At 42.4% G+C, this 23,398-nt stretch overlaps 1 protein-coding gene across 3 annotated transcripts in view; it reads left to right on the plus strand.

The window, feature by feature from the left end:
• Positions 1-23,398, plus strand: part of RSRC1 (arginine and serine rich coiled-coil 1) — a 354,988-nt gene that overhangs the window by 262,463 nt on the left and 69,127 nt on the right. For all 3 annotated transcript variants that reach the window (XM_053309286.1, XM_053309288.1, XM_053309287.1), the window contains one exon: positions 16,421-16,489. In XM_053309286.1, the coding sequence (XP_053165261.1) occupies positions 16,421-16,489 (69 nt within the window). The remainder of the gene's footprint in view (positions 1-16,420; positions 16,490-23,398) is intronic.

Genomic DNA, 23,398 nt, shown 5'->3' on the forward strand with positions numbered 1-23,398 from the left:
GCATGCATGGTGATGTATGGATGTGTAGGATTAGATGGCTAGGAATAGGCTAGAATGGTTTAGAATTTGCCCTTTTGGTTTTTGGTGATTTTGATCTATCATTGTACCAGTTGGTAGGAGAAGGGGGGCCAGTCCGTTTCCTGTGGTGAAAGCATGCATAGTTCCAGCCAAACCTCATGGGCAGATCTGTCCACTTGATTGCATGAGAGATGCTCCCAGTGTGATGAAAATGGATCCTGCTTCTGAGTGGATCAATCTCTCATGAGTGTGCTTGCCCACAGAGAAACGCATGTGGGCTGGAAGGCTTTTATTGCCCAGACCGGTTGAAAGTTCCACCAAAGTCTTGGGAAGTATCTCTTGGCAACATCCCTCCCAGTCCCAGTGGGAATTGAGAAAATAGGTGCCCCTCAAGAGAGTCTGGTCTCACCACAACAAATCTCCATGCTTGGTTTAGCTTCTTACAGTCACCTGACTAGTCAGGGACCATTCTATTTCATGGGTGTCCTGTCCCAGGGTGCCCCTGGAGGCTGCTTTGCATTTGCTGCAGCATCAGGCCCAGCGGTACTGATTAGCCTGGGTTGTAGGATTCATCCCTGTTCTTTCCTTGTCTGTCCACCCAACCCAAAACCACTCAAACACCTGAAGTAGCCTGGATTACTTCGAAGTCTTGAAGGGTTGGGTGGAAGGGGGAAGGTGTGGAGTATGAGTTACATTGTTAACTAGGAGTGTGCAGAGAACTAGCTGGTTCGGTTCGAGTGTGAACTGCACTCAAACCTGACCGGACCAGTTCGGTCCGGCCCCCCTTCCAACCCCCCCCCATTCGGTCTAGTCTGGGGGGTTCACAAATATATATATTTTTAAATTGAAAAAAATATTTACCACTTGCCTCTTGGGGGGGGGGCTTCCTAAAGACCATGGGGGGGGTGTCCTGCGAAGGTTCCCCCTCCCTCCGCCAGCCTCGGTAATCACCGCTGCAGCCTGTTTTACTGTACTTTCTGGCCCATTCAGGCCTTGGTAAGTAGGCGCAGTGGCAATTTTGCCTGCAGGGCCATGCCAGGCCTTCAGAGGCCATTTGTGCATGGGCAGCGGCAGGCAAAATGGTCGCCATGCCTACTTATGGAGGCCCAAATGAGCCAGAAAGTACAGTAAAATGGGTAACGGCAGTGATTACCGAGGCCAGCGAGGAACATCTGCAGACACGCCCCCCCTGTAGCCTTTAGGAAGGCCCCCGAAGGGGCTAGCGATAAATAATTTTTTTTAAATTAAAAAAAATCACGAACTGGCAGGGGGGGGGTTCGGTCCTGGTCCGGATGAAACTGGGGGGGGTTGTTCAACCCTGAACCATCGAACCCCCGAACTGAACCCCTGAACCAGTTCGCACATCCCTATTGCTAACCAGTGGTGCCAGGAGCCCCACAACAGCAGGGCCCCCTATAGTTGGAAGGTTTACCTCATGAGAGTGCAGTCAAACAGAGAGCTGAAACATATTGGTGTTTCTGCTTTCTCCGGTGGACTGGCCCTCTTATGAACAGGCTAACTCCCTGGCCAGCAAGCTGGCATGAGGACATGATTGTGTTGGATCTTTCTCACTGCTTTGCCCGGGTCTGCTAGCCTGGTGGCACTCTTAATTACATTGAACCAAATCCATGGATCCTTTGCCTGCCTTAATATACATATCCCCTCCTAAAGGTAAAGTGTGCCATCAAGTTGGTGTTGACTCCTGGCGACCACAGAACCCTGTGGTTGTCTTTGGTAGAATACAGGAGGGGTTTACCATTGCCATCTCCCACACAGTATGAGATGATGCCATTCAGCATTTTCCTTTATTGCTGCTGCCCTGTATAGGTGTTTCCCATGGTCTGAAAAAATACCAACGGGGATTCGAACCAGCAACCTCTGGCTTGCTAGTTAAGTAATTTCCCCGCTTGTGCCATTAGGTGATGGTCATATCCCCTCCTAAGAAGTCAATAATATATATTCCCGGAGTACCAGATGACTAGCTCCAGCCTTTCTTGCTCCGGCAACTTGTGTCTTCCCTTGAGGTTCTCAGGCATGTCCCTCGGTCTGGTCTCTTTCGCGCTCCTTTGTGTACATTAAGACCAAAAAACCTGCACTCCATTGATAGCATCTGAGAGCCCCAGGAATGGGGCTAGATAGGGTGCTAGGTCAATAAAAGGGCTCCTTCTAAATGTGACTGTTCTCCCTGTTTTATTTTAAGCATGCTTTATGCAATGCTGTTCCGTCCCTTTAAATGTAGGAACGTGGCATCCCTGTTGCCAAGCAGTGGCAGAAGGAGCAAGGAAACAGCAGAGGACGGGGCATAAGCTTCAAGAGGCAGCCAGTGAGAAATGCAGCTGCCCTAGAACTGACATATTTCTGGGCTGCTCTGAGCCGGCCTCTCTCTGATGGCGGGAGGAGCTTGCACATGAAACCCAGGGTATAGCGGCAGCAGAATTCAGATGACAAAATGCTGCCTTACAACCTCAGGTTTCAGCAGCAAAACTCACTACGAACCAAGGGTTCAAATTCAGGTTTGGGAGCAAAAACAGCCGCAGTTGGGTGGTGAAACTGCAGCTTCATGCATTCAGGTGATCACTAACAAACCTCTGGCACGTTTACCTCTAGTTTGGCATTGTGTCCGAACGGGGCCTATGTATTGTTTTGTTACAGTTCTAAATTAATGCTTTAAATATATGAGTGCTATTTGAATAGTTGATCGAACAGTATTTTTGAGTGAGGTCAAATGGCCAATGCTGCTGTTAGAAACAAATCAGTACACAATACAGTATTTGCAGACTAGATTGGCCTGTACATCTGTATGTTTACCAACAATATTAAACATTAACCAGTTATATTTAATATGAAGGGAATGTATAAAATGAATAATCATGCTGTAAGTGAAGGAGTTTAAGAAATATAATAGTGCAAAACTTTTCTCTCATTCTCAGTTTGGTAACCAAGATAGGCTTGATTTTGAGCCATTTTGAATCTTTCAGGTTTCTCTAAATTTGCTCTACATATTTTCTTAAATACTACATACCATATATGCCCCAGGGGCACCTTTCTCTCTGATACCTACTTGATCAGTAAACAAAGACCCACAGTGTCATAGTCCCTACTTACTCATCCAGTTGCTATTACATTCAAGAAAGTCCAGAGGTCTTATTAGAGAGTAGAACTGCTAAAACAACAACATGTATGCTCTGTTCTACTACCGATGTGTTGTACAATGTGCCAGTGGTCAGAACTAGCATTTCTTTATCTCATTGTAAAATGGAGGTAGTAGCTAAAAGACTTGATGGTTATTCTTATTCTTAAACTTAATTGCCTGACATGTGATTTGAAATAATGAGCAAGTTCAATTAAAACAGAGTAGGAGCTTACCAACTATAAGGTACAGTAGTTACAGAAAATGTATTTATGGCCACATGAAGTTGTCTTATACTGACTCAACTGATTGGTCCATCTAGCTCGGTATTGTCCACTTTGACTGGTAGCGGCTCTGCAGAATTTCAGATGGGGGTATTTTTCAGCTCTACCTGGATATGCCAGGGACTGTACCTGAGGCCTTCTGCCTGCAAAGCATGTGTTGCTATATTTGTAATTATCCAGATAACTTTAATTCAAATTTGTCCATAGTTTGCTGTGAGGTAGTTTAAAACATCTTTCAGGTCACTAAATCATAATTTTTGCTGTGGGTAAGAATGGTACATTTGCATTTTGTTTGAAAAAGGTGAGGGGATGGGACCCATCCCACTGCTGGCAGCCAGTTGCTGACTGGGTCAATTTTCCCAGGGTGGCTAGGGCAGGTGTCAGTGGTGGACCCACCCAGGGTGCTGGCCCCTTAGCAGCTGTCTTAGCATGGTGACTTGTGATTCTAGGCCTGAATACAGTAATCTTATATACTTTCTCCAAATTTTACAAGTTTGACATAACAGTTCCCTGATCTGCCCCTTATCACAACTTTGTCCCAGAATTCTTTTGACTGCTCCAGTCTTTGGTGCTCATGGTTGGGTCTTTGCTTTGAAATGCACTACCCAGCAGAGCGAACCAAGAGGAACTGATGAATTTATACTGTTGTCATATGATTCACTACAATTTAACAGAGGTGGGGCCAAATCACTTGGTGAGTGCTTTTGAAGGCAATTGGTTCCACCAGAGCTTAGAGCATTAAAGGGTTGGAGACTTATCCAATGGTTACATTTCAGTTATATATTTTGGATGTATGCTTTCCCCCACAATTAAACACATTTTGTTTTCTCTGAAAGGTGTGGAGTATGGTGTGTTGATGAGTGGAATAACACCTAATTTAAATGCATGCATTTCTGACAACAAAATGTGACAAATATTCAAGGGGGTGTAGACATCCTATAGGCACTGTAAGATGCATTTATTGCTTTTCTTCCCCAGATAATATCAAACATTTTTTCTAGAGTTATAGGTCTGTCATAGAAATGTTGACAAATGTTGGGTGTATTCATTTGAATTAATTATTGCTACCATTTCATCCTTATTGTTTTGCATGTTTGGAAAATTGAGTGTTAATCCTGTCCTGGGTCGATGCATTGTGCCCAGCCATCTCTGACCCTATCACATTGCTTAGAAAATATCAGGTGTACAAAAATAGGACTATGTGCATGTGCCATATAAACATGGAGCTATGATGGGAGGGAAAGTTGACTGGAAATAAAGGCTGGCTACCAAAGCCAGCTAAATTTTGTGACCAGTGCACTGTCAGTGAACCTAATATAAGGCTTTTGTGTTTATTTACATATGTATATTTTGTGGAACACCCCCCCCCCCCGGCCGCGCTTTAAGTATTATAAAGTGAATCTTACTTTTGCCTCCTTACACTTTTACTAAACTGCTTAGGGTGAGCTAGCTTTTTTCATATGATAGCTGTTTACATAGTTTTAAGAGCTCATAAAGTGTCTCCAGTTGAGCTGATTTAGATGACTATGAAGAGACAGACAAGTTGATTTCTTGAATTGTAATACTTGAATTGTAATTTTTCTTACTGAATGTTTCAAAATGGTGCTGGGATGCTTCTTTTTGTCTTCCATCTGCTCACAAATATGCCCCAAAGAGGCAAGGATATCAGTGTACTAATTAGTATGACTTTTACTAAATTTTATCAGAGAGCCAGCATGGTGTAATGGTTAGAGTGCTGCACTAGGACTGGGGAGACCTGAGTTCAAATCCCCATTCATCCATGATACTAGCTGGGTGACTCTGGGCCAGTCACTTCTCTCTCAGCCTAGCCTACTTCACAGCGCTGTTGTGAAAGAGAGACTTAAGTATGTAGTATACCACTCTGGGCTCCTTGGAGGAAGAGCGGGATATAAATGTAATCATCATCATCATCATCATCAAGTCCATCTTAGGCAAAATTAGTTGACCAGAAACTGGAACAGAGGGAATATGCACACATGGTTTTAAAAGGGATTAGATGTGCATTATATGTACAGCTAACAGTGTAAACATGTTAAAGTTGAAGAGCCAGTTCCAGCAGTGACTGATCTTTGCTGAGCTGAAAATGCAAATGCAGGATTGCCGTCTCCTCTCTCAACATTCACAGATCACTCACTGCTGATCTTCTCAAGCAGGATTTCTTCATGCCCTTCTGAATGGATGCTGAAGCTGAAGGGAAGTGTACAGGAAGCAGCAATTCAGACATTCTGTTGTATTCTATCCAGCAGAGGCGTAACAAGGCTGGAGTGGGCCCAGAGACAAAATTTTAAAATGGGCCCCTCGCTGATACACACACACACACACACACACACACACACACACACACTTCACAATATACAGTCATGTGACTTGCCTCTGGGGGGCCCCTCGAGGCGTGGGGGCCCCCAGGCAGCCACCTCACCTTGCCTAATAGTAGTTGCGCCCCTGCTATCCAGTGTCTTTTATGTTTTATTGTTTAGAAGTTTTTCCCAATGGGGATCTTGTTGAGAGTGTGGGAGTCAGAAAGGAAAAGGGAGAGAAAGAAAGAGAAGATGGAGTTGTTTCTGAATAAACTCTTGGCTAAATCTGCATAAGATTACTTTGTGTTTGTGAGGGAAGCAGCTATAAAACACATGCCATGATTTAGCAGTTTAATGGAGTCCATGCATGCTATAATGATTATAAAGTTGTGCTGTTGAGTCGGTGTTGACTCCTGGCAATCACGGAGCCATGTTGTTGTCTTTGGTAGAATACTGGAGCGGTTTACCATTGCCATCAAATGGGCTAGAGCCCATTTTAGGGACTACTCTGTGTCAGTGGGGGTGGCGACGAAATGTTTTTTTGTCCGCCTCCATTGCATCTGCTCAGTGCAAACAGAGCTGTTTCGAGTGGCAAAAACATTGCTCCACACATCCCCCAGATAATGGGGGAGGAATCACCTACAGCCCGTTGTGATCAGTTTGCTTGCCACTTTGCAGATAAAGTCGCTCACATCCATGCTGACCTGGACTCCAGAGTTTTGGCAGTTCCGGCAGACATGCCTGTGGTACCATCTGGTCCTGTTGTATTGGATTCTTTTCAGTTGGTGCAGCCTGAGGATGTGGACAAGATCCTGTGCAGTGTGCAAACAACATTGTGCACTCTTGACCCTTGCCCTGCATAGCTAATAAAAGCTGCCAGGGAGGTTACAGGCAGATGGTTGGAGGTGATCATTAATGCTTCATTAAGGGAGGGCACGATGCCATCGTGCCTCAAGGAGGTGGTGGTAAGACCACTATTTAAAAAGCCCTCCCTTGATCCCTCCAACCTGGACAACTATAGACCTGTATCTAACCTTCCCTTTTTGGGCAAGGTGATAGAGCGTGTGGTAGCATCCCAGCTGCAGAGGGTCTTGGATGATACAGATTATCTGGACCCTTTTCAATCTGACTTCCGCCCCAGATATGGGATTGAGACTGCCTTGGTCGCTCTAGTGGATGACCTATGCCGGGAACTAGACAGGAGGAGTGTGTCCCTGTTGGTTCTGCTGGACCTCTCGGCGGCATTCGATACCATCGACCATGGTATCCTTCTGGGCCGCCTCTCGAGTATGGGAGTCAGAGGTACTGCATTGCAGTGATTCCAGTCCTTTCTTGAGGGGAGGGTCCAGAAGGTGGTGTTGGGGGACTACTGCTCATCCCCGTGGCCATTGGCCTGTGGGGTCCCTCAGGGTTCGGTCTTGTCCCCCATGCTGTTTAACATCTACATGAAGCCACTAGGAGAGGTCATCCGGGGACTTGGCCTGAGTTGTCAGCAATATGCAGATGGTACTCGGTTCTATCTCTGCTTGTCACCTGATCCTAGGGAGGTGGTGGATGTCCTGAATCGGGGGCAAGAGGCTGTGATGGATTGGATGTGGGCTAATAAATTGAAATTGAATCCGGACAAGACGGAGGTACTCTTGGTCAGTAGGAGAGCCAATCGGGATAAGGAGATTTTACCGGTTCTGGATGGGGTTGCACTCCCCTTGAAGGAGCAAGTACGCAGCTTGGGGTTACTACTGGACCTGGCTCTGCTTTTGGAAGCTCAGGTGGAGGCGGTGGCCAGGGGTGCCTTTGCACGGCTTCAGCTAGTGCACCAGCTGCATCCTTTTCTCCAGAAGGCAGATCTGGCCACAGTTACCCATGCCTTAGTCGCATCACAGCTGGATAACTGTAACGCACTCTACATGGGGCTGCCCTTGAAGAATATCCGGAAACTGCAGCTAGTGCAAAACGCAGCAGCTAGGGTTTTATCTGGAGCTGCCCGTTGGGAGCACATCACACCCATTTTGAAAGAGTTGCACTTGCTGCCAATTTGTTTCCGGGTCTAATTCAAGGTGCTGGTTTTGACCTTTAAAGCCCTTAATGGTTTGGGCCTGGGGTACTTGGACTGCCTGCTTCCAAGGGTTGCTGCCCACTTGACAAGGTCATCTGAGGGGGCTCTGCTCCGGGTGCCAACAATGAGGGAGGCTCAGCTGTCGTGCACGCGGGACAGGGCCTTCTCTGTTGCTGCCCCCAGACTTTGGAATGCTCTCCCAGTGGCCATTCGCTCCTCGGACTCCATCACATTTTTTAACTTTTGTAAACCACCTTGGGATTGTTTTTATTGAAAAGCGGTATATAAATGTAACAATAAATAAATTTTAAAAAATATATCTCCCATGCAGTATGAGATGATACCTTTCAGCATCTTCCTATATTGCTGCTGCTCGATATAGGTGTTTCCCATAGTATGTTTCCCATAGTCTGGGAAACATACCAACGGGGATTTGAACTGGCAACCTCTTGCTCCCTAGGCAAGTTACTTCCCTGCTGTGCCATTAGCTGGCTAGAATGATTATAGTTTGACCTTCTTGAAACACTGCATTGTTGCTTTAAAGCAAATACACTCGTATCTAGCAATAGCAATAGCAATAGCACTTACATTTATATACCGCTTTATAGCCGGAGCTCTCTAAGCGGTTTACAATGATTTAGCATATTGCCCCCAACATTCTGGGTACTCATTTTACCGACCTCGGAAGGATGGAAGGCTGAGTCAACCTTGAGCCCCTGGTCAGGATCGAACTTGTAACCTTCTGGTTACAGGGCGGCAGTTTTACCACTCTAGATTTAGATTTTTTTTTTTAGTGCAACCCAACACTTTTTCCAGCATTGCACTGTAGAGAAACAGAAAGAACTATACTTCTTATTTATGTTAATTGCTATATGTTAGTGTGTGCACACACACCCCTTTATAATGCCTATAACCAGATCTCAAGGCAGTTTGTTTATTATTATTTATTATTATTTTAAAAATTATACCGCCCTTCCAAAAGGCTCAGGGCGGTTTACATTAAAACACCATTAAAATCGATTAACAAAACAAAAATAATAAACTACTAAAAATAAAAATTAACAATTAAAACATCATAAAACACCAATTAAAAAGCCAAAACAATTTAAAAACAAGCTTTAAGAAGCTGAGAAAGCTTGGTTAAAGAGATGCGTTTTCAGTAGTTTCTTTAAAATTGCCAGAGATGAGGAGGCTCGTATCTTATTAGGGAGCGCATTCCACAATCTTGGGGCAGCAGCTGAGAAGGCCCGTCTCTGTGTAGCCACCAAACGAGTTGGCGGCAATTGGAGACGGGCCTTCTCAGATGACCTCAATGGGTGGTGGGGCTTGTACTGAAGAAGACGTTCTCTTAAATACCCAGGGCCTAAGCCATTTAGGACTTTGTAAGTTATAACTAGCACTTTGTATTTTGCCCAGAAACCTATTGGCAGCCAGTTTATCTCCATCAACAGAGGAGTAACGTGGTCTCTCCGAGATGACCCAGAGACCAACCTGGCTGCCGCATTCTGAACCAACTGAAGTTTCTGGACTATGTACAAAGGCAGCCCCACGTAGAGCGCATTACAAAAGTCCAGTCTGGAGGTTACCAACAAATGTACCACTGTTTTGAGGTCATTGATCTAGGGAAACGGGCGCAGCTGGTGTATCAGCCAGAGCTGATAGAAAGCACCCCTGGCCACCGCCTCAACCTGAGAAACCAGGGAGAGGTGTTAATCCAGAAGTACTCCCAGACTGCGAACCTGTTCCTTTTGGGGAAGTGTGACCCCATCTAGAACAGGCAGATCAAAATCGTCTCTAGAGTTCTGACCCCGCACAATGAGTACCTCCGTCTTATCTGGATTCAGTTTCAGTTTATTCTCCCTCATCGAGCCCATTACTGCTTCCAGGCAGGCATTTAGGGAGGATATGCCAACTCCTGAAGAGGTTGACATGGAGAAATAGATCTGGATGTCATCAGCGTACTGGTAACACCCAGCTCCAAATCCCCTGATGCTCTCTCCCAGCAGTTTCATGTAGATGTTAAAAAGCATTGGAGACAGTACGGAGCCTTGAGGGACACCATACTTAAGCTCAGATTTTGAAGAGCAACAATCTCCAATCGACATCATCTGAAATCTGCCTGAAAGGTAGGAGCAGAACCACTGTAAAACAGTGCCTCCCACCCCCAACATTACAAATAGATGTCTATGTCAATCCCAAGCACATTCACTTGGAAACAATTGTTTCTGATTTCAGTGGAATATGCTCCTAAGAAACTGGATTGGGCTCGGCCTTTTGGCTAAGATCAAGAGTAGTAGTAGTAGTAAAGTTATTTAAAATGTTTGTGCTTGTTACTTTTTTGCTGCCATGCTCAAATAATGATCCAGTTAAGGAATATAAAAGTTTTTTTAAAAATATCTTGAATTTCTACTGAAACAGAATTCTAGCAAATTGGCAGAATTGGCGAAATGCATCCCTAACCATAAGATGATATTCTCTCTCTCTCTCTCTCTCTCATCCTCCCCCCACCCCCTTATGATTTAGCTATTTTTCAAAAATCTAATGAACTGTTCCTATGCAATGAACAAATCAGTTATAGAAGAACAAACTGGCATAGTGAAATAAATAAATCAAATCTAAGCCTGGTAGTTGATTGAATCTAAATTTTGCCTGGTTGGCCCAAGAGCTATATATAAGCAATCCATCTTGTGTTGATAATGGAGGATCTTGAAACCCACCTAATGTTAGGATTATTAAATTTCAGTCTAATGAGCTTTGCTAATACATATTGAAGATGGTTGTAAGGAGTAGAATGCGAATCTGAGCAGGATAATTTGAAAGAAACATAAGCGGAGCATTTTACATGACTCAAGGGGTATAGCTACAATTACACATATAACCAAAATTGAATTTAAATGGAATTTCTATTATCCTTGCCCTGCTACTAGGGAGAATAAAGTGTAAATGAAGTAAAAGTATTTACAGTTACCAATGGTTTGTTTTTATTATCTGATTTAATAGATTCTTGTAAAGATATTGCTAGCAGAAAAGTTTTAATATTTATGACCTTAAATGTAGTCTAAGTGTGTCTAAAAGCTTGTAAATGGAAGCAGATGTCTTTGTAATTGCTTCTATCATTTTAGAACATCAGTATATAAGTTGTGTATTTTAAGAAGATGTAGCTACTGACTGCAAAGAGACATCAGACTTTGAAAACTGTGGTCATGTGGCAGTCATGTCCTTCATACTTAGTATATCAATTGAATATTCATATAACTAATGTGTTGGTACAGTAAACTAGAGCAGAAAAAATGAGCAATTAATCATACTAAGCTTGTAATGGATTTATTACATAGTAAGGCTAGTCTAAAGTCTAACTACCCTTATTTTGGTTCTTTATCTTTTGACAAGGCAATACTTTTAAAAACTTAATATTGCATCAACTATAATGCTATTACAGACTTATTCTCACTAAGTTCACTCATCAGGCAGTGAGATGGCAATAAAAGAGAATGGCCCCTTTGAGACATTAATGCTTTGGAATAAATGATGTGCTAGAACAGAAATTTAATTAATTTACAGAGTATATTGATAGTCCCTTGTTACTGTGCTGTATATTTTTAATCTTCTTTAACATCTGTAGTAAAGTGTTTAAAACCCCTGCAGTTGCACAACTTGTAGATAATTAAGTAATAAGGGAAGAGGTTTCTAAAGAAAATAAGATTCTTTTTAGAAGATGCTGTCGTTACATCAATTAAATATTGGTGCTATGGTTTGCACTGAATTAAAAGGCAGAGGCCCCAATCCATCAAGAGGCATTCTGCATGAGGAAATGGGAAGCAGCACAAGGCTTCTGAAAGGGTCTAAAACCTCCTGCCTGCAGCAAGCCCAGCAACAGAGCAGGCCCTGGTCCATACATCAGTTTGCCCAGCATCAAGCTCTGCACATGCTGTGCTCATGGAGTCCCCACGCCTGCTGGAAAGAGGAATACCATTTAGGCATTCCCTTAGTGCTTCAACCTGTTGTTCTGGCAGGAGGGGAGTGCAGGGGGAGAAATGAAAGCACTGCAAATCTCCCAGATAGATGAACTGAGCACTAATGTGATTTTTGTGGCACACACCTCAATTCCTATATTTTCAATCCTAATAAACTGATAGTTGTACTGCTCTATTTACCATTTAATTTAGAATATAAATTTAAGCATACACAGGGCATAAGTTTATTTCCTGCAAATATCCAGAATGCATAGTGAGAGACATTTTCTCAATGTCTTACTGTTTGCTGAATTCCCTGAAAGACATTTCTCAAGGTCACGGAAGCTTCAACAATGGCAAGGGATGTGTTACATGGGATTCTGGAAAACAGGAGGAAGCACCTTCTGTGGACTGAGAAAATGCCTTGTATTAACTCTCTGCCTCTAGTGCCACTTTGGATTATACCCATTAAGTTGCTTCAGAGACTTGTTATCAACAAAAGGACATTTAAAAACCAATATCTATTTTAGCTGATATGCACTGAAAAGTAAGTTTGCAAACTACTTTATTCCCTAACCCCACACAAGTGGTGGTTCTATATCTCTATTGTATATAGCTAGATAAATATAATATCTGAATTGAAAATGCATTGATTCAATTTGCTAAAAAGCCTGTGAAGTCAGGAATTATCCACTAGCTTCCGGAGGTATTCTGAATTATTTGGGACAAGGACGCAGGGTCCAACTCAAGCTTGACACCTCCAAGGAAAGGCACCACCCCACCTCACCCCCAATCCTCTCAGACTGGTCCTGCCCAGTGGCAGAGAAGTAGGGTCTGGATAGAACGCTCCAAGATTTTGTTTTGTTTTGTTTTGTTTCCTCTCTCCCAACACATTGTATCTAGGAATGGGTTACTTCACAGGTTGGGAGAGGGCAACCTGTGATACTGTTGTTCTGCCTGATTGGCTTTTCTTCAGGGTTGGGCCCGTGGTCAGAACACAGCAATGTGCTGGAGTTCCCATTACAAGTGATGGTCATCATGCAGAACACCTGCACTATCCTGATTTCCGATCCCCACAGGGAAGGGACTTGCAGTGTAATTAATTTTCAGCAGGACATTTCTTACCAGGCTGTGGTTGGGAGAAGTGGCAAGGTGCTGAAACGCCTGGCAGCAGCATGACATTCCATCTGCTTTCTCCCATCACAGAGCAAGTAAGAGGACAGCACAGTGGGCTGCCATGAGCTTGGGTTAAGCTCTGAATGGTGGTGGTGGTGGACGACCACAAAGCCAGCTTGAGCATGGCCATCATTTTAGGAAAGGAAACTACTGTTTCTGAGTCTCAGGGTGGTCACCCAGTGGCAAAACTGGGAGTATCTTCTATGAAGAAGGGGTGTAAATAATCCAGGGGTGCCAAGGGCTATTTTTCTGCCTTCCCTCAACTTGAGACAGTATTGAGCCCACCAAGAATTTTTTATTCAGGTGTGAGAACTAGGATTATAACAGACAAAGTGCTGTTCTATCAGGAGCAGGCAGGAGCCACAAAAAGCATTACTGCAGGTCTAGGCAAAAACATTTTTTAAATGTCATAGATCTTCCTCTGGCAGCCAGTCTTCAGACAGTCCTCCTGAGAGGCTTTCTTCACTGCTTCTCTAAACATGTGCATCCACATATCGGCCAGATTTGCCCCAAAATCCCTGTGAGTTATCAAGGAGCAGTTCACACACATTATGGGTTTTTCACTGCTTGTTAGAGTGTACCCTGATTTATCTTCAAGGTAAAAAAAAAAATCCACTATATGTGTTGTGTTTTTGGGACAACTTTGATTTTGCAGTAAAACCTCCTGTGTGTAAAAGTCCCAGGTAAGTGTGTGGAGAATTGCAGCCTCAGGCAGCAAATCTAACCACATTTAGCTGGAAGTACATTTCACTGAGACCTAAAGAAGTTACTAGCAAGAAAAGCATGTCTACTTAAAAATAAACTCCATTGCATTCAACTATCTGAGATCCTTCCTTGTTAAGTGCAAATAGGATTGCACATGCTCAGGGATGTAAATCAAACCAGACTAATTTGTGCTCCCAGCATATATTGCTCCCTATAGGACAGCAGTAAGTCCCACTGAAGCAAGAAAGATAGGTGGGGAGAAATAGAGAAAAGAGCAAGAAAAGGAGAGGGAGAGAAAGAGGAATCTGCCTCTTCTTGGTAAAATTTTAAGATAGCTGAGACATGCTGGGGCTCAAGAGGCTCCCGCAGTTTCCCCTCTGTCCTAAAAGTCATTCTCCCTGTTCCCCAACTTGGAAGGAGGGCTGGTTGTGCTCTCTCACAGTACTGAGATAAAAACCACTCTCTGCAGGTGCTCAGAAGCAGGGCCATCCCTGGAGTGTGGTGAGCTGGGGGTCAGGGGCGTAACTATAATAGGGCAAGGGGAGACAGTTGTCTGGGGACCCACTGCCTTGCCTCCCCCCCAAGGCAAGTCACGTGACTGACTCCCCCAGCCACGCACCCACCCGGGCGCTAAATTTTACTATGCCTTTTGTTACCACTATTCAGCCTCATTTAAGATTTCTTTACTTCATGAGCTGAACTTCAGTGAGGGGTTGGCATTTTGAAATCTTGTCTCTGGGCCCACTCCAATCTTGCTACACCCCTGCTGGGGGTGAATCGCATGTGCGGGGTCTCCTCAACATTTCATATCATTACAGAACCATAGTGATAGATGACATACAGTGTAAATAGCGTGAGTGAGGTTTTTGGATATGTCCAACCAGCTTAGACATATAGTGCATTTCTAAAGGAAAAAAATAAAAATAAAAGCACAACTCATGCTTCACAGTTCTCACTCAGACCTTCTGGGTTGCAAACCAAATTGAACATAGTGCATTTATAAATATATATAGTATTGTTTGTTCCAGAAGTTTTTGTAATTTTCTGCCATGAAACAAGCCACTTATAGGACTTTTTGATGGTGTTTTTAAATTAAAAATTCTAATTAATTAATTAATTAATTAATTAAAACCCACAATTTGTCCAACCCACTTTAATTTAAATATACATATTTCTCCCACCCTGCCCTACATCTCTGTTCAATATCAAAAGCCTTATGCCAAGTCATTCCAGGAGATCAAAGGCTGGAGCATAAAGGGAGGTTTTTTACCCTTTCTTATGAAGGCAAAGGGCCTTGATTGGTGCACCTTGTGAACCTGTAATCAATCTTTCATTTATAAATCCCAACTCTAAAGGCTATTTTCCTGGGAGCACTGTTTTCAGGGACAAGGTGGTATTTAGGCCAAATCCTCCTTGCGTTCATTTCATTTTCCATAGGTCATAGGAACTGCCTTTTTACCCTATCAGAAAGAAAAAGAGGTGGCGCAAGCTTGATATCCAAAGGGTTCTGTAGTTGTGGCTCACTGTAGCTTGTGTGGGAGAAGTAGGTAGGGGTTCCTGGAAGTTTTCTGCTGCCCTGTAGATGTTTTTCTTTAACTGTTCTTTTGTTCTTTCCTTTCTGAACAGTTCATGTTTTGTGGGGTTTTTTTTGGCAGATTGTAGTTATTCTGCAAAAAATAGAGGCCATTCCCCACTCACCCCCAACCCTTGGGTGGTAAGGGTTGTTCTGCATTTTTATTATAAAAGCCAGCGTGGTGTCGTGGTTAGAGTGCTGGACTAGGACCAGGGAGACCTGAGTTCAAATCCCGATTCAGCCATGATACTTGCTGGGTGACTCTGGGCCAATCACTTCTCTCTCAGTCTAACCTACTTCACAGGGTTGTTGTGAGGAGAAACTCAAGTATGTAGTACACCGCTCTGGGCTCCTTGGAGGAAGAGCGGGATATAAAATGTAAATAATAATAATGAGAAGAAAGAAAAAGAAGTTAAAATAATTGACATAGCAATACCAGGTGATAGTAGAATAGAAGAAAAAGAAATAGAAAAAATCACAAAATACAAAGATCTACAAATTGAAATTGAAAGGCTGTGGCAGAAAAAGACCAAATTAATCCCAGTGGTAATTGGCGCCCTAGGTGCAATTCCAAAACAACTTGAAGTGCACCTCAACACCATAGGGGCCACAGAAATCACCACCAACCAATTACAAAAAGCAACTTTACTGGGAACAGCCTATATTCTGCGACGATATCTATAATAACAGCAACAACATTGATAATAAAATTCAGCCATCCCAGGTCCTTGGGAAGGACTCGATGTCTGTATAAAACAAACCAGTCAATAACACCTGTCTGACTGTGTAAATAATTAATTAATTAATTAATTAATTAATTAATTAATTAATGCAGCCTGGCAGGTCAAGAAACCCACTTCCTTTTTAGAAGTCAGTCTAGAGCCCTTCCTCTTGATTTGAGAGGCTTTTCCAAAAAGATTTAGAATGCTTTCTGGAAGACATGAAGAACAGGAATGCACATTAAGTGCATCCAAAAACAGGCTTAGAATTTCACAAGGTATCTGGAAGTCAAAAACATGTAGTCTAGCTCTAATGATGTGACATTTGCAAGTTAGTGCTGTCTTCTTTCATATATTCTGAGATTGTAAAGTTGAACTGCAGCTTGCATCTCCAGTTTCTGTTGGAGATTCAACTATGGTAAACAAAGACAACTTTGTTTTTAAATCTTCATTTTCAAACAACTAATCATCATTTTATTTATTTTTAGCTAAAGCTGATGAAGCCTTGAAAGCTAAAGAGAGAAGTGAAGAAGAAGCAAAGAAGAAAAAGGAAGAAGGTAATTCATCTAAAATTGTCTTTCCAATGTTAGCTGAGTTCACTAAGAATTTTAACTACTAATGGACTTTGTTTGTTTGTTTGTTTATTGAATTTATATACCACCTTGTATAAAAATCTTTAGGCGGTGTACAGAATTAAAATACAAAGTATAACACATTTAAAATTCATAAAGAGATAAAAAGCATAGATAAAAATACATTAAAATTAAAATTTATTAATATAGATAGATGCAGATTGGGCCTCACGATTCACTGACAATTGTTATCAAAATAGGGTATTTCCTGAGGAACCAGAGGCCTGGGTATTGGCAGGGCCAACATTAAGGATTGATGTTGTTGAGCAACTGCTGAAAGCTGAGAGCCTTAAGAAGGGCCCATTGGTGGTTTCTGAGACTGTTGCTGTGCTCATAGCCTTTTTGTGGTGGTGGCAGACACTCAAGAGCCACCAAGATAGAAGGGGGTCTCCCAAAGCCTAGAAACCAGCCCTGAATATTAGCATAATCCAAAACACCCATCATTAGAAAAGATCTTAAAAGAGGATATATGTATAACTTTCCCTCAAACTATGGCACTCAAAATGTTCCCTCACAAAGTTAAGGTATTTCCAGGCCACCCAGAAAATGGGATTTTATTGAGTTGATTTGAAAAGCCTGAAATCCGAAGGGGGGCAGAATATGTATGTGCAAATCTCTCAAAATGGGAAGTGCAATGATATTCCACAATGAATAAGGTACTTCCTGAATACCCAGAACACTGAAATTTGGCATTTACATTGTCCAAGTCAAAACAACTAGTAGAAAAGTTTGAAAGCTGATGTTTTTACACCAAATAGTCAAAAACATGCATTGTAACATTTACCTTGTAATAGAGGTCAGCATTTCTGAATAGACCAGGCAAAGCCATACTAAGTGAAATGTTTGCCAAATGGTAATTTACATATAATGTGTGAATGCATATTGACGTAGTATAGTAACTATAAGAATTCACAGCTTTGGGGAGAAAAATTATCCTTTTTGTGTCTCACATTTTAAATATGTTAGAACAGTATTTCCATGCTGGATTGGTGTAGAAGGTAGCCATTGCAAAATGGTATGACAATGAGGGAACTGAGGTAGCCATCATCCAGTTTTCAGTGGGTGCCCATGATACTAGTACAACTATGTTGCACGTGGCATAGTAATGACTCTGCTATCTGGAACAGGAATGGCATTTTCACAGGTGAAAACTATTGAACTTTAAATGTCCAGACAATGTTTGGATGCTGTGCAACATGGGAGTAAGAATTGTGTCTTTTTTACACGGGGAAAAATGAATGTGCAGAACATTAGCATTTTGCTAACTTACTTCAACTAGTCTTTCTGAAATCCCCACAACTCTCAAAATGATGAGCATGTTCAGGTGTTGTTTCAAATCACCCAGGATTTCACTTTATAAATCAGAGGTATAGCATACTGAGAGAGCAGACTCCCTTTCTACCTGTAGAAATCCCATGAGCCATATTGCCTCATCTTCCCATTCTCCAAACACCAGTGTTTGGGGTGCTCAGTTAAATTGCATCTTTGGATGACTGAGGGCGTCTGTCACTAGGCTTCTAATACAAAATTGACTGACATCATACATGGAACCTTCCTAATGTGCATTGCAAAAATGAGAATGTGAAACATAATTAGCCTCACAGATTTTAAACTAATAATTTAAAATTTCTCCCCCACCATCTTAAGCAGAGGTTATTGTAGATGTTCAGATTTCATAAACTTTTCAGTTTAATGATCTGTTCAGAAATGGTTGAAGTCTCCCCCCCACCCAACTTAAAAGCACACTGGGCACTCATTACATCTGAAGGAAATCTTTTCTTTTATGTTAATTTTCTAATTATGTTATCCAGATACAGTGTGTGTGCGTGCGTGTGTGTATTATAATAGGCATGTGTGCTTCTCACATTTAGAAATGTCCATTGTGGCCAAAGATAAAGCCACTAAAGTTATCATAACGTCTAGGTGAATACCTCTACCCTTGAAGCAGTAATAAGTGAGAACAAGAGTGACTACATTATCCCTGCCATGGTACTCTGTCATGCTTTCAAGGCATCAGGGTAGCTTTTTGGGGGGCAATTTTTCTTTGACTTAAAGCTAAATTGGAAGGTATTTAAAAGGGCATTGTGTGAAACAAGACAACTCAACTGTGCTTCATGGACACCCTAACTTCAAAGTAGAATATAGCTTCGTCTGACTTGGTCTGTAATCTCAATAGTACTCAGCAGGTGATTTAACCACTTTCATGTCAATAGGCTTTCATGTAAGGAGTTACATCAGGAGTGTATTAAGATCCTAGTGTAACTTGTTCAGTGTGAAAGTGGTCTGTTTTCCTCTCTGTAATCTTTATGAACCTTAAGTCTGGTTAACTAACAAACAGAGGACAAAACTCTTTCCATTCCATTCTGTCCTAGAGGCAAGCCACATATGACATAGGAGATCCGTGATCATATGCCTTGAAATCTCCCCCCACTTTATTTAATAGTCATGAGGGGTGGGAGGATTGGCTTAGTAGAGGAGGGTATGCTTGTTCACTTTCCCAATCAAAATAACTCCCCTGCAGGTGCTATTAGTCTTGCTATTTTTTGTTCCTGGTTTTTATATCATCTCTTTTAAAGCATAAAAGCAGCCATTGTGATGGGGAGATTTGGCTCAGGACAGCATCACTGGGGATGGAGGTTTGGACCTTGCCTCCTGAGTAATTTTCCACACACAGTCTCTCTCTCTCTCTCTCTCTCTCTCTCTCTCTCTCTCTCTCTCTCTCTCATTCATATATATACAGGTGAAACTCAGAAAATTAGAATATCGTGCAAAAGTCCATTAATTTCAGTAATGCAAATTAAAAGGTGAAACTGATATATGAGACAGACGCATTACATGCAAAGTGAGATAAGTCAAGCCTTAATTTGTTATAATTGTGATGATCATGGCATACAGCTCATGAAAACCCCAAATCCACAATCTCAGAAAATTAGAATATTACATGGAACCAAGAAGACAAGGATTGAAGAATAGAACAATATCGGACCTCTGAAAAGTATACAGTGTACTGTGCTTGATTGGCCAGCAAACTCGCCTGACTTGACCCCATAGAGAATCTATGGGGCATTGCCAAGAGAAGGATGAGAGACATGAGACCAAACAATGCAGAATTGCTGAAGGCCGCTAATGAAGCATCCTGGTCTTCCATAACACCTCATCAGTGCCACAGGCTGATAGCATCCATGCCACGCCGCATTGAGGCAGTAATTGCTGCAAAAGGGGCCCAAACCAAGTACTGAATACATATGCATGCTTATACTTTTCAGAGGTCCGATATTGTTCTATTCTTCAGTCCTTGTCTTCTTGGTTCCATGTAATATTCTAATTTTCTGAGATTGTGGATTTGGGGTTTTCATGAGCTGTACGCCATGATCATCACAATTATAACAAATTAAGGCTTGACTTATCTCGCTTTGCATGTAATGCGTCTGTCTCATATATCAGTTTCACCTTTTAATTTGCATTACTGAAATTAATGGACTTTTGCACGATATTCTAATTTTCCGAGTTTCACCTGTGTGTGTGTGTGTGTGTGTGTGTGTATATATATATATATATATATATAGAGAGAGAGAGAGAGAGAGAGAGAGAGAGAGAGAGAGAGAGAGTCATGTTTATTTACGGTCATAGACCAAAATTTACATACATAATAATACACGTAATATAGTAATAATATATACATAATATAATTAGGAACATGGACTCATCCTAATCAGCAATTTCCCGTCAGCATAATCTGATTTACCATCTGTTGTCTAGCCTTCTTAGCTGCCTCACAGAACTTAGCAACTTTAAATGTTACTTTCTCCTTCTGATCTGAGAGCAGATAGTTGACGTAAAATGCATCTGTATGCCCTGGGAAATCAGTCAGTAAGGAGGAAATATAACAAGTTCGTAAGTCCCTATGAAAAAGACAGCGGAGTAAGATATGAAAGATAGACTCCTGTTCTCCAGAGCCACAAGGACATAGTCTCTGTTCTTTTGGGATCCCTCTAAATTTACCTTCTAATTCAGCTGAAGGTAGCACATTAAATCTGGCCAATGTAAATATCCTGTGATATTTAGTGATAGTAATCTTACCCAGGTAATTCGCAGGTTTAGTATTATACATTTGTAAACCTAGGAAAACTTCTTTAGAGATTAAAGATCGATCAGTCTGCATTTCCATATCATAGATCTGCTGCTTTAATATCAGTCTCGCGTGACAAAAACCCATTTCTAATAGACCATCCAGGCTAAAGCCATATAAACTTATTTGGCGAGATATTGACTGCTTCCAGCTAGAATTAAATTTATCAATAAAAATTAAGTGAGCAAGGCCTGTAGAAAAGAAAGACAATCTCAACCAGAAGCTGAGAATGGAAAACCACATCTGGGCTTCCATCTTAGGCATGCCAGTTTCCATCCTCAATATTACATTGGGAACACATCTAGGGATCTGTAGAATAGATCTCAGAAACTTTGTCTGAACTATCTCTAGTGGAGTGCAGTTAGTATACGGGCCCAACTGCGACCCATAAAGCAACTGAGAGCAGGCTTTAGCTGTAAATAACTTAAGGGCGGCTGGTACAAATTGAGCCCCATCTTGGTGGAAATATGATTGGATGGCCAATGCCGATTTACGTGCATTTTGGGTAACATATTGCAGATGTGCTTGGCGTTTCATAGAGGCCTGGAAAACAACCCCTAGATATTTAAAGGTCTTAACCTGTTCTAGTTTATGTCCAGCCAAAGACCATTTCAAGGTCTTTGGGTGTTTAGCAAAGGCCATAATTTTGGTCTTGCTATAATTGATTTCCAGAGCGTATTCATGGCAGAAATTAGCCAGAGAGCAAAGCGCTCTACGGAGGCCGACAGGAGTCCGAGATAAAATTATTGCATCATCTGCATAAAGCAAAATATTAACCTGTCTACTGGCCAATTTAGGTGGATGGAAAGATGGATTAGTAATAATATCCACAATGGGGTTAATATAATAATTGAAAAGAGCTGGGGCAAGTATACAGCCTTGCCTCACTCCTCGAAAGGTAGGAATTTCTTTAGTGAGGATTCCAGCTGAGCTACATCGAACCTTCAGACGTGAGTTCTTGTGGAGTTTTTATATATATATATATATATATATATATATATATATATATATATATATATATATGTGGGATTCTAATTCACCACACCACCATAGGTGCTTTTGTTCAGATGGGATGTGTCCACCTCTTCCATGGCTGCCTTCACTAAGTGGATCTTCCCACAACAAGTCCTCTATAGATCTTTGTGCAATGAGGTACCCCACTCGGGATGGCTATACTGCTGTTTTATATCCCACCCCTGAATAATCACCACCGAAGAAGAAAGGAACATTGAGTTTACAATGACTGCTACATAAGAACATAAGAACAGCCCTGCTGGATCAGGCCCAAGGCCTATCTAGTCCAGCATCCTGTTTCGCACAGTGGCCCACCAGATGCCGCTGGAGGCGACAGACAGGAGTTGAGGGCGTGCCCTCTCTCCTGCCATTACTCCCCTGCAACTGGTACTCAGAGGCATCCTGCCTTTGAGGCTGGAGGTGGCCCACAGCCCTCCGACTAGTAGCCATTGATAGACCTCTCCTCTATGAAGTCATTCAAACCCCTCTTAAAGCCATCCAGGTTGTTACATTTGCTACTCTCCAGTCCTCTGGTACAGAGCCCGATTTCAGGGATAAGTTAAATATTTTAGCAAGGAGGTCGGCAATTTCACATTTGAGTTCTTTGAGGACTCTTGGATGGATGCCATCCGGCCCTGGTGATTTGTTAGCTTTCAGTTTTTCCAGACAGTTTAGAACATCATCCCTTGTCACTTCTATCTGACTCAGCTCTCTAGCCTCCATCCCTAAAAAGCCTGGTTCAGGAGCAGGTATATGCTCAGTATCCTCTGCCGTGAAGACAGATGCAAAGAACTCATTTAGCTCATTCTGTTAATTCTCTTCAGTGGATAGAGTTATCCAAATGCACGCAAAGGTCATCTCACTGCTGCAGTATAGATCAAGAAGGGTGTATGACACCCAGAGTCAATACTTTGGATCCTGGGATGACCTTCCTTCTCATATTCTCTGTGTGCTTTGTGCAGTTAATATACCCACATGTTTATGATAAACTATTACAAAAGTTAATGGTTTATTGGATTCCAAGTTCTGTTTTTTATTCAGCTGCATTACTTCCTGAGACTGGGGAGGCTCCTCCAACGCATGGGGACTAGGCACAAAGTCATTAGTGTATCCATGTCTCTGAAGCAGGTAGCAGAAGCAACCCACGCTGGATAACCTACATCTCCTGAATAGAATGAACATTCACAGTAAAACCAGCCAGAGGCGCTCTTACCCCTGGACTTCGGGCTGAAGTCCAGGGCCTCCACATCCTCTGTAGTCTGTCTTGGGAGGAGTGGTCATGGTGCCAAACGGCGGGCCTGCACTGTGCCGGGCAGCCGAGTGTGATTGTGACTTTCACTGGGCACTTTAGAGACAGAAGGGGGAGTGGGGAAAGTTTTAAGTTGCATGTTGAAATGTTTCTGTTTATACATATTTGCATAAATATACCTGTTTTATATTCCCATGTGTTAAAAATACTCTGTGTGTCATGTTGTGTATAGGGGGATGATGCTTAACATGCAGGGGGGCCTGCAGGGGCGGGGGCCTCCAAAGTCCTTTAGATCCAGGCTCCAAAATTACCTAGGTGTACTTCTGAAACCAGCATTTCTCTCTGGATGTATTGGCCCCAGGTCTAGATTCCCCTCAGTTGAGTTCAGCACAGACAGTTCAGGGGAGGAGTTGGGATGAGAAGCTTCAGACTCATAGGGCCC

Source organism: Hemicordylus capensis, chromosome 3, assembly GCF_027244095.1.
Source record: "Hemicordylus capensis ecotype Gifberg chromosome 3, rHemCap1.1.pri, whole genome shotgun sequence".
In the NCBI taxonomy this organism is placed as follows: domain Eukaryota; kingdom Metazoa; phylum Chordata; class Lepidosauria; order Squamata; family Cordylidae; genus Hemicordylus; species Hemicordylus capensis.